Source organism: Rhinolophus sinicus, chromosome 12, assembly GCF_057876585.1.
Source record: "Rhinolophus sinicus isolate RSI-liver-muscle chromosome 12, RSI-T2T, whole genome shotgun sequence".
Lineage (NCBI taxonomy): Eukaryota > Metazoa > Chordata > Mammalia > Chiroptera > Rhinolophidae > Rhinolophus > Rhinolophus sinicus.
This window is the reverse complement of record NC_142512.1, coordinates 4,225,810-4,238,652: the sequence shown is the minus strand read 5'-3', so window position 1 is coordinate 4,238,652 and position 12,843 is coordinate 4,225,810. Positions and strand designations below refer to the sequence as shown.

Genomic DNA, 12,843 nt, shown 5'->3' with positions numbered 1-12,843 from the left:
GGAGCTGCCCGCCCCTGGTCTCCCTCCCGCCTTCCTCGCAGGCCCATTTCCACAAGAGCCTGGGCTACTCTGCAGCGCACTGGCATACAGCTCCAGCGAGTGCCCGAGGAAGGACACAGGCTCCCTGAGGTTCCTAGCATCTTGCACACCTGCCCCGAGGCTGCTGTCTGGGTAGAAGATGGCACAGTGAGGAAGGTAGTGCCAGTCCCGTCGAGCCTGGGCCCTGCCTGGCTGCCACACTGTGCCATCCCGGCAGACTCATTCTTGGGCAGTGGCTCCAAGTCACCCAGTTCCGGCTGAGGCCAGCTGTGCATAGGGTGCAGCCGGCAGGGAGGGGGTGTCAACAGATGCCCCCAGCCCATCTGCCCCCCCCACCCCCCATTCATGCTTCACAGCCAGAGCAAACAGGTCTGCGATAATCGCCTCCAGATAACGAGCCGACTCATCACGCCGGCCCCTGCAGACCACCTCTGTTTGCCTGGCTGGCGCAGACCGGCTGACACAACTGCCCGGCCCTGCCCCTTTGTACCCACAGGCAGCCACTGAGCCATGGCCTCACGTCTGGCAGGCCAGCTGCCCAGCGGTCTTGGACAGCCCTCTGCCTATGGCCTGACTGCTGCTGTCCCCACCCTCACGGAGCTCTCAGCTTACAGGAAGGAGACACATGATGAAATTGTCCAGAATAGGCAAATCCAGAGGGACAGACAGCAGATTCATATTTTCCAAGGGCTGGGGGAGGGAGCAGTGTAGGTAGGGGGTGACTGCTCAATGGGTTCAGGGTAAAAAAGTTCTGAAACTACACAAAAGTGGTCACACAATGTTGTAAGTGTACTAAATGTCACTGAACTGTATACTTTAAAACGGTAAATTTCATGTTATGTGTATTTTATCACAAACAAAACAAAACACAACGAAACAAAACACAACTTTAGGAATCACACCTCTGTGTGTGAAATGTACTGGGCAAAATGTGGGGGGCAGAAGGCTACAGGCAGGAGCTGGTCTTCACAGGATTCTCACGAGCCCCTCCTCAGAGCCCCCACCCACCTGCCCAGCATCCCCAGTGAGGAGACAAAAGAGACAACTGTCCCTGGTGAATGCAGCCGGGGTGCAGGACGATGCCAGGTTGGGCACCGGGCCTGGCGGGTGGCAGAGGGAGGGACCAGTGGTGCACATTCGGTGCCTGGTGATCCGAAAGGTGAGCACAGAAAACTAGCCTTGCCTGTGAGCATCCTTTCTCTCCTCCCAGAAATGTCCTGGGGAGGCTAGTTCACCCAAGAGAAGGCAGACACTAGGACCGGCCAGCACTGACACCACGAGGGCTGGAGAGGAAGAAGAGTTGGGGGGCCACCATCTGTAAGGCACTGGACGTGGAGTGGCCACTTCCCAGTTCCACGCGTGGGCTCCCAGGCCCAGGACTCCAGAATGAACCAGAGAATCTCTGCTGGTGTCTACTCATCGAGAGGTGGGCTATAGGTCCGACTGTCCCCTTGGGACCTGGAGGAGGAAGGAGGGACCCCTGCCAGGGGACCAGAGACCAGGGACCCGCTGGCTTTTTGCCTCCTGCAGGCATCCTGCAGGACAAGGTGCCAGATCCAGGCAAGAGGTCCCTCCTGCTGTTCTGAGTGGAGCCACGAGGACCTGCTCAGCAAAGAGATCTGACGATTGCTCTGTGCCAGCACTCCACAGTCACACCCTCCAGCCTCGCTTCATGGCACCTTCTCTCTTGGGTTCCCTGAGAAGCCAAGTTGCCTCCTGCTGCAGGGCCTGCCTTCCCTCACCCCCAAAACAGCTGGGCTGGCTCCAAGTCCCCTGCCCGCTCTGACCCAGCCATAGTTACCAGCTCTGTGAGGTCTGACCCCCAAGGCAGGTTGGGTCTGCTCAGTCTTGGGTTCCCTGCATGTGCCACATACTCAGTGAGCTGGTAGATGACACACCTTCTCCTGACCCTTCGGGGAGTGCGCCAGGGGTTCCGGCTCCATTTCACAGACAGGAGACCAAGACTCAGAGAGCTGCTCAGTGGCCTGCTCAAGGTCAGCCCCTGTTAGGAGCAGACCCAGGGCACCTGCCACTTCCCAGGCTGCTGTGACTCATTTTCCAGACGCTGGCCACCAGGTGTACCTGGAGGCCTGATGGCAGCCACAGGACCGCTCCTTCATGGAGAGCAGGGGTTGGCAACCCATAGCCGGTGGCCCACAGGCTGTCCCGGTAAATGAAGTTTTATAGGAACCCAGCCACGCTCATTTACTTCTGTGCCATCTCCATCAGAGACGAGTGGTTTTGACAGAGACCATGTGGCCCTCCAGAGGCCAAAAAATTTACCAGCTGGCCCTTTACAAAAAAAGTTGGCCGATACCTGATATAGACATTAAAGTGTGGATTCGCTTGAGCCAGAAGGGACCTTAGTTATCAACTAGTCCAAGATCCACAAAAAGATCTTTTCTCAAAAAAAAAATAGTAAATATTTTCAGATAGTAAATATTTTCAGCTTTGCAGGTCCAGGATATTATGTACATACTTACATAACCATTTAAAATGTAACCATGTTACAAGTCAACAACAACAAACAACCTGATTAAAAAGCAGGTGAAAGACTTGAACAGGTGTTTCTCCAAGGAAGACGCACATGAAAAGCTGTTCAACACTGGTCAGGAAAATGTGTGTCAAAGCCACAATGAGATGCCACTTTACACCCATCAGAATGGTTATTATTTTTACAAATAAAAAGTACTGTCGAGGATATAGAGAAATTAGAACCTTTGTACACTGTTGGTGGGAAAGTAAAATGGTGCACCCACTGTGGAAAATAGTATGGAGGGTCCTCAAAAAATAAAACATGGAATTACCATGTGATCCAGCAATCCCGCCTCTGGGTGTATACCCCAAAAAATCAAAAGCAGGGACTCGGCCAGACCGGTGGCTCAGGCGGTTGGAACGCCGTGCTCCTAAGGCTGAGCTCGCTGGTTCGATTCCCCTATAGGCCAGTGAGCTGCGCCCTCTACAGCTACGATTGTGAACAACAGCTCTCCCTGGAGCTGGGTGGCCGTGAGCTGCCGTGAGCTGCTGTAAGCGGCTGACCGCCGACCGACTGCCTCAGCGTGGGGAGGGGCCAGGGAGCTGTGTCCTACACAACTAGACTGAGAAACAAGGGCTTGAACCGGAGTGGGGGGGGGGGAGGTGGAAGAAGGGGGGAGGAAAGCAGGGACTCAAACTGGTACCTGTACACCATCTTCATAGCAGCACTGTTCACATTAGCCAAAGGGGGAAGCAACCCAAGGGTTGGACAGATGAATGGGTAAACAAAGTGGGGCATATACGAGATGTGATCAAACAATACAGTGAATGTTTAAATAAAAAAAATTATTACAGTAAAAGACACATTGCCATTAATTCCCCTCAAAATACTCTAAAAAATACTCTTTAAAAACCCATATTATAGAAACAGAAGAGTAGGGTGGTGGTTGCCAGGGCTGGGGGAGGGGAGAATGGGGAGTTAGTGTTGGACGGGCAGAGTTTCAGTTTGGGAAGATGAAAAAGTTCTGGAGATGATGGTGGTGATGGTTGCACAACAATGTGAGTGTACTTAGTGCCACTGGAAGATATACTTAAAGATGGTTACAACGGTAACATTTTACATTATGTATATTCTACCACAATAAACATGTAAAAGGTAACCAAGTACAACGTGTGGACCAGGCCCGGGAAGAGGGAGGGAGGGAACACGCAGCGTGGAGGACTCTTGCTATCCGGTGGGTCATGTTTAACACGTGGCCTGTGATCGGTACGGAGAGAGGCCGTCTGCAGCCTGCAAGGCCCACGGCACTCCCCTGACTGTCTCACCTGAGCGTGCGCTCACCCAGGGCCTGAAGGTCCTCAGCTCCTTGAGGCGGCGTGTCTGCCACCAGAAAACCAGGAAGTCGGGGCTGCGCCCAGTGCCCACCTGTACCGGCCCTGTCAGGGGGCTTCTCCTGCTGAGGCTGAGGCCGCGGTGGGCAGGACGGACGCAAGCCTGTCTGGGGCAGGGCCCTCCCTCCCCAGCACCTCAGGCAGCCACTTCCCCAGGGGAGAGCAAGGTGGAAGAGAGAGCCAGATCCGCTGTAACCCAGGTACTGTGACCACAGATGGGGCAAGGCCCGGGGAGAGAGGGCTGGGCAAGGAATAGATGGCTGTTTACACGTCTGGAGCATTTGCCAGTTTTTAGAGACCATGTTGGAACCTCCCAGCCACCCCGTGACCTCCCTGTGAGGTTAGGGGTCTGCTGGGCTTCCAGCGCAGGCTCAGTCCACTCTGCATTTAGCCACTCTGCATAAGTACTCCACGACCGCCACTGAGCCAGGTGCGGTGTTCGGCCCTGGGGACACCATGGCTCACAGGACAGACACAGCCCTGCCCCTGCTGGATGCAGACGAAGGACTGCGCAAGGTGTTAAGGACTCTGCAGAAGCTGGTCGTCATGTCGGGGCTTCTACACACAGGACGCAGTCACGGGGGCTGCCTGGGGGACACCATGGACGCCGAGAGCTAACTCAGGAGGAGAAGCCAGACCCGAGAGGGCAGGAGGGAGAATGGGGCAGAAGCCGCGCTGTGGGAATGCAGGGAGGTGACCAGAGCTGAATTAGCCGGGCTGGGTGAGGAATCCAGTGTTATTCTTACTGCAGTGGGAAGCCAGGGCCCAAGGTGTCAGGCAGGCAGATGCGGTCTGACTCCCGCCCTAACAAGATCCCCCTGAGGCTGTGTGGGGTAAGGACGCTGCAGCATGGCCGCCAGGGGAAGGACAACGGGTGGGCCCCAGGGCGTGGACCCCAGGCTGTGCTGCTGCACTGAGCAGAGATCCGGACGCAATCCAGGACGTCTCCTTGGTTTCTGGCTTGTTCAGGTAGGAAGGGAGGGGCTGCATTACCGAGCTAGGGGTGGGCAGGGAACCAGAACTCAGCACCGAGACAGAGAAGCTCCCTGAGAAGGCCGGCCAGCACGGTCGGGACAACCTGGTTTGTTTCCTGGCTCAGCCACTCAGCAGCCGTGGCCCCCATGTGGTGTGTGGGCTCAAAAGCCCACCCCCGAAGGACTGTTAGGACTGGGGGGTGCTACAGGCAGGAGGCAGGGTGCTGCCCACGCCTGTGGTCGGTGATGATGGCGACGCGGGGCACAGAGTGGCAGCGCCGGACAGTCACCTGGCCCAGCCTGCTGACTGGGCTGACAGCTGCGGGCCGGACGCGAGCCCTCTCCTGGCTGTGTACCGGCCCCGACAGTCGTCGCAGCACTGGGGCAGCGGGCGAGCTCCCTCCAGCCCTCTGCTCTTCCCTAACCTCACCTCTCCTGTGGGGACCGTGCCTCGCTCCCAGCCTTGGGAGTGTGTGCCTGGGGTCCAGAGCAGCCCTGCCTGAGGCGGGCCTTGCAGAGAAGGAGGCAGACTCCCCACCTTCCGGCTGGAGGGGATCTGGGCCCCCGGCCTTGGCTTAAGACAGGCTATGACTCCTGCCCTGCTGATGGCAGCCCAGGCCTCCTGCATTGTAAGGGGGCCACTCTACATGGCACGGGTGGGCAGAGGACCACGGCCCCTTCCCTCAGGACTTCCTACCCCCCTGAGCCGTGGGACCTTGAACATATCACTGCTGCCGAGCTTCACCTTTTCCATCTGTACCATGGGACTCTGTCTAGAGACTACAAATGTGAAAGTGCTGCCTGGGGCATGAGAGCCAAGCCGCTTGCCCCTTTATGTGGTAAGGAAGGTCTCTCTGGAGAATGTCTTTATGTCACTCGACTCAGAGCAGGTGCCATGGGTCCCCCCAAGACCCTTGAGATACACACCCTGGCCTGGAGCAAAGAAGAGAAGAGGTGACAGGCAGCCGGTAAGGCCAGGAAGCACAGGCCAGGAGTCAAAGGTCCTGCGGGAAGGCTGGCCTTGGCAGGGCTCCCCGACCACACGCCCTGGGCAGCGGGAAGAGAGCGAGTGCGTACGGCACAGGCGAGGCTGGGCCACACACTCACTCACTCAGTGCGTGAATGTGAGTGTGAGGGGCCCAGTCAACATCCGTGACCTTGCCCTTGGCATCTACAGAGGCCCACTTCCCAAGTGCATGATGCTTCATTGCAGCTCTGTGCCCCCACAGCGGGGGTGGGGCGGCGCCAAGCAGCCGCTGAGACTCAGCCCCCAGCGATGGCTCCGTTTTCTCATTTTTAAAGGACTGCCCGGGCCACATTCAGCCCGTGAGCTAATGTGCCGCTGTGGTGGTTCTCATGGAACCCCAGGAGGTGAGAACTAGGCTCAGGGCCAGGCCACGCTAGGCACGCCACATCTGACCACTTGACCCCACCGTCCTCTCCACAGCCTTGCCCTCCCCAGGGCACCCTGCCCTGCATCTGGGCAGCAGAGTGTGCTCCCATGTTCTGCAGGTGGTGCTTCGGCATCTAGAACAAGTTCACCCTCCCTGGCCTCTTTCTCTGATGGCAAAAAGTCCAGAGGTGGCCTGAGCCGCTGGCTGACACCAGCCCAGATCTGGGCGAGGCCCCGCTCCCCGGGGGACACCCGCCTCTTGCTGGAACTTCCTGGAGGGGCTTCTACAGAGGCTCTGTCCACCCACTAGTGGCCAGGATGCGAGCTTGGGGGCCCCCCAGGCCTTGTCCTCTGTGCCTGGATCCCCTTGTCCTCTGTCCCTTCCAAGGTCAAGAGGACTCCTTTGTGACAGGAGTCTAATGGCCCAGAAACGGAAGGGGCGGCTTGCTGTGGCATGAGGCCTTGGAGAGCAGAATCCCTGTGCATTCAGACACAACACTCCCATGTTTTGATGGGCCCCAATACCCCCAATAGTGGCCGCGTGGCACCTCCGTGTCCTAGATTCTTACAATTACCCGATTGTATTGGGCGACCCAGCGGGGCGGGCTTACCAGTGCGAGCGCAGGACGTTCAGAAGCACGATGGCCCCACCCAGTGCGTAGCAGGCCAGGTAGGGGGAGCCGAAGGCCCGGCTCAGCTTTCGGGTTTTCTGTTCCCATCTTGCGACCTGAACGGGAAAAGGGAACATGGCAATGTGACATGTGTGTTGGGAGACGCCCAGGGTGAGGGTGGAGGGAGGAGCATAGCTCTCTGCTCCCTGAGCCCCCGATGCTGAGGAGAGGGAATGAGGGGAGCAGCTGCTCTGTGGCTCTCAGGTCAGCTCCGCAGGGGCTCCCACACAGCCTCAATCCCGTGTGGGTGGGCCACACAGTGCTGCTGGAAGCACCCTCTTCCACCAAACACCTCAGACACCTCAAGAAGCAGAAAGGGCCCTGGCAGCCCAGGAGGCGCCCTGAGCAGCGCAGGCCTTCCTCCAAGTCTGGAGCTCATCACACACAACTCCAAAGCCCACAGCAGACACAAGAAGACAGAGGAGAAGGATGCTGAAAACAGCAGGAGGAGCTGTCAGGAAGCCTGCAGACAGCGGAGCTGAGAGCACAGGACCGGTGCCCACGCCTGGCCCTCGGGGTGCTCTCACAACCGCACCCCGGCCAAGCCAAGAAAGGGCAACCTGCACCCGCACCCCTGCTTCCCCAGCTCCCCCGACGCACAGACTTTCAAGCTCTCAATTTTTATTTTATTTTTCAAACTAATCACATCTACCCTCAACCTTCAACAGCTAACAGTGGGGCAGAGTGAACAGACGGCTCTAACAAGTGCCCTTCCTGCCTGTGTTTATCTCCAACGCCCCAGCGGCCCAGCAGCCAGGTCACTGCCAAGTACACCACATACACTGGTGAATGAACACGGCAGGAGGGGGGGGGTTGGAGGTGGGTGTAAACAGGCAAATTCACAGGGTGCAGCTAGAGAGGAGGCAGCTGGGAGTCAAGGTGGCTTCGCTCTAATCATGTGAGCAAGTCTCCCACTGGGGCCCCAAATGTGAATGTATTCCTACATATGGAGTGTCTCTAAGGCCCATCCAGCGCTCTGCGTTTCTGGGACGCTACAGAAGGACTGGATCCTGGGCACACCCATCTCCCTTGGCCTCAGCAGTGATTCTGTCTGCTGCCAGCTGCCCAGATGGACCTGTTTCCCAGCAATTAATTATCGGGGACAGTGACCCGCAGCTCCAGGTCCACCAATGATTTGCCCCAGAGGCGGCTCCCAGGCCTGTCCTCAGATTTCCTGGGAAGTGACAGGCCAAGGGGGGAGCGGGTACAGGCTGCAGTTTACAGGAAGGAGAGTCCGGTGAAGTGGCTCCTGCGCCTTCCCCTCATCACATCTCCACTATTGGCACCGTGCCCCATTCTCCCGAAAGAGAAACAAGCCCTCTGTTGAGCCCAGGCAGGTGGCTTTTGCTGACCCCGTGAAAGACACAGTCAGCCTCCAAAGCAGCTGGACCACAGAGGAAAGAGAGGACCTTTCACAGTGACTGCCCATCAGAAAAGACGGGCAAGTACTGAACTATCAATGGATTAAAGAAGATATCAAAAATACCTTGAGACAAAGGAAACTGGAAATACAACGTACCAAAATACAAGGGATATAGCAAAAGCAGTTCTAAGAGGAAAGATCACAGAGCTACAGGCTTACCTCAAGAAACAAAAATCTCAAATAAACAATCTAACTTTACACCTCAAGAAACTAGAAAAAGAAAAACAAACAGAGTCAAAGGTTAGTAGAAGGAAAGAAATAACAAAGATCAGAGAAGAAATAAATGAAATAGAGACTAAAAAGATAATAGATAAGATCAATGAAACTAATAATTAGTTTTTGAAAAGTAAACAAAATTGACAAACCTTTAGCTACTCACCGAGAAAAAAAGAGGATGCAAATAAATAAAATCAGAAATAAAAAAGGAGACATTACAACTGGTAACCACACAAAGGATTCCAAGAGACTACTTACTATATGCCAGCAAATTGGATAACCTAGAAGAAATGGATAAATTCCTAGAAAACACACAACCTACCAAAACTGACTCATGAAGAAATAGAAAACCTGAGCACACTGATTATTAGTAAGGAGATTGAATCAGTAATAAAAAGCCTCCCAATGAAGAAAAATCCAGGACCAGATGGTTTCACTGATAGAAATTCTACCAGACACTTAAAGAATTAACACCAATCCTTCTCAAACTCTTCCAAAAACTAGAAGAGAAGGGAACACTTCCAAACCAATTTTCAAGGGCAGCATTACCCTGATACCAAAACCAGGCAGGGACGCCACAAGAAAAGAAAATTACAGGCCAATATACCCAATGAACATGAATGCAAAAATCCTCAACAAAATATTAGCAAACCAAATTTAACAGTACATTAAATCAAAAAAATGTGGAGTGTGTGTGTGTGTGTGTGTGTCCATATACATATACAACAGAATATTATTCAGCCATAAAAAGAATGAATCTTGCCATTTGCGACAATGTGGATGGAACTTGAGGGCATTATGCTGAGTGAATTAAGTCAGACAGAAAAAGACAAATACCATATGATCTCACTTATATGTGGAACCTACAACAACAAACTCATAGACACAGAGAACAGATTGGTGTTTCCAGAGGCAGGGAGGGGGATGGGCACGGTGGGTGAGGGGATCAAAAGGTACAAACTTCCAGTTATAAAATAAATAAATTAGTCTAGGGGGTGTAATGTACAGCACGGTGACTGTAACTAATAACACTGCATTGCATATTTGAATGTTGCAAAGAAAATAAACCTTAAAATTTCTCATCATAAGAAAAAAAATTCTATAATTATGTATGGTGGCAAATGTTAAGTAGACCTGTGGTGATCATTTCACAATATATACAAATATTGAATCACTATGTTGTACGACTTCAACTAATATAATGTTGTATGTCAATTATACCTCAATAACAATTAATTTTTAAAAACCAATACATTAAAAGGATCATAAACCATGATAACGTGGGATTTATCCCAGGGATGCAAGGATGGTTCAACATCTGCAAATCAATTAATTTGACATCCCACATTAACAAAATGAAGGATAAAAATCATATAATCATCTCCATAGATGCAGAAAAAGCATTTGACAAAATTCAACATCTATTTATGATTTTAAAAATCTCAACAAAGTGGGTATGGAGAGAATGTACCACATAATAAAGGCCACGTATGACGAATGTGCAGCTGATATTGTGCTCAATGCCGAAAAGTTTAAAACTTTTCCTCTAAGATCAGGAATAAGACAAGGACACCTACTCTCTTCACTTTTATTCAACGTAGTGTTGGAAACTCCAGCCAGAGCAAGTAGGCAAGAAAAAGAAATAAAAGGCATCCAAATCAGAAAGGAAGAAGTAAAACTCTCACTATTTGCAGATGGCATGATACTAAAGACTCCGCCAAAAAAACTGTTAGAACTAATAAACCAATTCAGTAAACCTGCAGGATTCAATATCAATATATAAGAATCTGTTGCATTCCTACACACTAATAATGAACTATCGGAAAGAGAAATGAAGAAAACAATCCCATTTACAACTGCATCAAAAAGAATAAAATACCTAGGAATGAATTTAACCAAGGAGGTGAAAGACCTCTACACTGAAAACTATAAGACATTGATGAAGGAAATTGAAGAAGACACAAAGAAATGGAAAGATATTCCGTGCTCATGGATTAGAAGACTGTTGTTTAAATGTCCATGTTACCAAAAGCAATCTATAGATTCAATGTGATACTGATCAAATTCCAATGACATTTTTCAAAGAAATAGAACAATCCTAAAATTCATATAGAACCACAAAAGACCCCGAATAGCCAAAGCAATCTTGAGAAAGAAGAACAAAGCTAGAGGCATCACACTCCCCGATTTCAAACTAAATTACGAAGCCATAGTAATCTAAACAGTATGGTACTAGTATAAAAACACACATAGATCAATGAAACAGAACAGAGAGCCCAGAAATAAACCCACACATGTACACTCAATTAATTTATGATAAAGGAGCCAAGAACATACAATGGGAAAAGGACAGCCTTCAATAAACGGTGCTGGGAAAACTGGTCAGCCACATGCAAAAGAATGACGCTGGACCCCTACCTTACACCATACACAAAAATCATCTCAAAATGGAGAAAAGATTTGAACGTAAGACCTGAAACAATAAAACTAGAAGAAAACATAGGCAGTCAACTCTTCGGTGATGATTTGTTTGGATTTGACACCAAAAGCACAGGCATCAAAAGCAAAAACAAACAAGTGGGACTGCATCAGACTAAAAGCTTCTGCACGGCAGAGGGAACCATCAGCAAACTCGCGCAGCAAGTGTGGGCAGGACGTCTAGGCAGAGGGAGCTCCGGGGGAAGAGCAGGGGTCAGTGACTGTCTGAGAACCCGGGGCACCAAGACACTAACAATAAGAATCGTAATAATCGTTGGTGCAGACAATTTCCACAGTGCTTCTATGTGCGCTCACTGGGCCCCCGAGAGGAGGGGGATGCTGTTAGCTCCACCTACATACGAGGCAGCAGAGGTCCCTCAGCAGGGACTGGTGGAGCGGCAGGGCAGCCCCCCTGGCTCCTCACCCAGGGCTCCTTCTAGAACGGGAGGCCCCTCTCTCCAGCCTCCTCATTAGCCCAGCTGTCTTTGGCACACCTCGTTCCCAGTATGTGATTTTAAGTACGGCTTTAAAGTCCATTGATTTTTTTTCCTCTCCCAGTTGATGGGATAATGCTTTCAAAAGGACACTGTAGACTTAAAAATGACATAAGGTGTCACGTCCTCATGCCTGAGGGGCCTGTGAGCCTCCTGCAAGCCCAGCATTGAGGGGAGCACCACACAGGGAGTCCGAAGCCTTGGCTGCCGGAACCAGATCTGCCTGCTCACCCTCCTTGCGTGGGGAAGGCAGTTTTGCTCTCTGGAGCTGTCTGCCCAGCTGGAAAATGAGGTGGAAGGGGGAGCAGGCGGTGCTCTGTGCTCTCACTGAGGGCTCTGCCTCTCAGAAACCCGCCACCTGCGACGTGGATGCATGGACAGTGCGGCCCATCTGCATGACGAACGCTACTCAGTGGCACAAAGGGACAGCCGTCATCAACTGTATGCGGAGCCAAGGATTCAGGCGCATTCCAGTGCCCGCTGTCTAACTGCATTTACATGAAGCTCTAGAACAGGCAGAACCCTCCCATACTGACAGAAAGCAGAGCAGCAGCGCTGGGCCTGGGGGCTGCAGCAGAAAGGGGAGACTGCCCAGGAAGAGGCATGAGAGAAACTGTTGGGGAAGGGAATGTTCTAACTCTTGATCCAGGTGTTGTTTGCACGGGCATATACATTTAACATTTAACATGTTAACCTGTGTGAAGCGTATATGCCCATGTAGGACTCATCAGACTGCACCCTTAAACTGTGCACACCATGCGTGCACCACACCTCAAGAAAGCCGATTTTAAAAAATCCAGTCCTTGCTGAATCTGAACTCTAGTGCAGATTGGAAAGGCTGCCGGTGTCCGCTGCCAGTGTCCGCTGCCAGTGTCCACAGACCCTGGCAGACTTCCACGCGCTGCCCCACAGCGTCCCGAGTCTGTCCCTGAAGAGGGGTCTTTCTTCTGTTTTAATGAGGCTTACTGGACGTGTCAGACCCCAGCCCACAGCCCAGCCCTCCCACTGCTTCTATCGTCACAGCACACTCCTGGGTGATGGCAGGGGAGCCCGTTCTGCAGCCGAGCAAACCACGGGCTCAGAACAGCCCAGGCGAGCACACAGGCCTTGGGAGGCCCAGGCTGGGCCCTCCACCAGGCTTCTGCCGTTCAGGGGACAGTGGAACATCTCTCGGCCTTCCCCGACCTCCCAGATGGCCCCCCATACCTGCCCCTTCCACTGGGAAAAGGTGGGATAATAAACGCTCTTTCAGATCAATCTAACTACAACAGGTGGTGGGCCCAGGCCA

General features: G+C 52.4%; 1 protein-coding gene across 6 annotated transcripts in view; it reads right to left on the bottom strand.

The window, feature by feature from the left end:
• PEMT (phosphatidylethanolamine N-methyltransferase) overlaps positions 1 to 12,843 on the bottom strand; it is an 80,139-nt gene that overhangs the window by 10,090 nt on the left and 57,206 nt on the right. For all 6 annotated transcript variants that reach the window (XM_074320783.2, XM_074320781.2, XM_074320784.2 and 3 more), the window contains one exon: positions 6,885 to 7,000. In XM_074320783.2, coding sequence (XP_074176884.1) covers positions 6,885 to 7,000 — 116 coding nt within the window. The remainder of the gene's footprint in view (positions 1 to 6,884; positions 7,001 to 12,843) is intronic.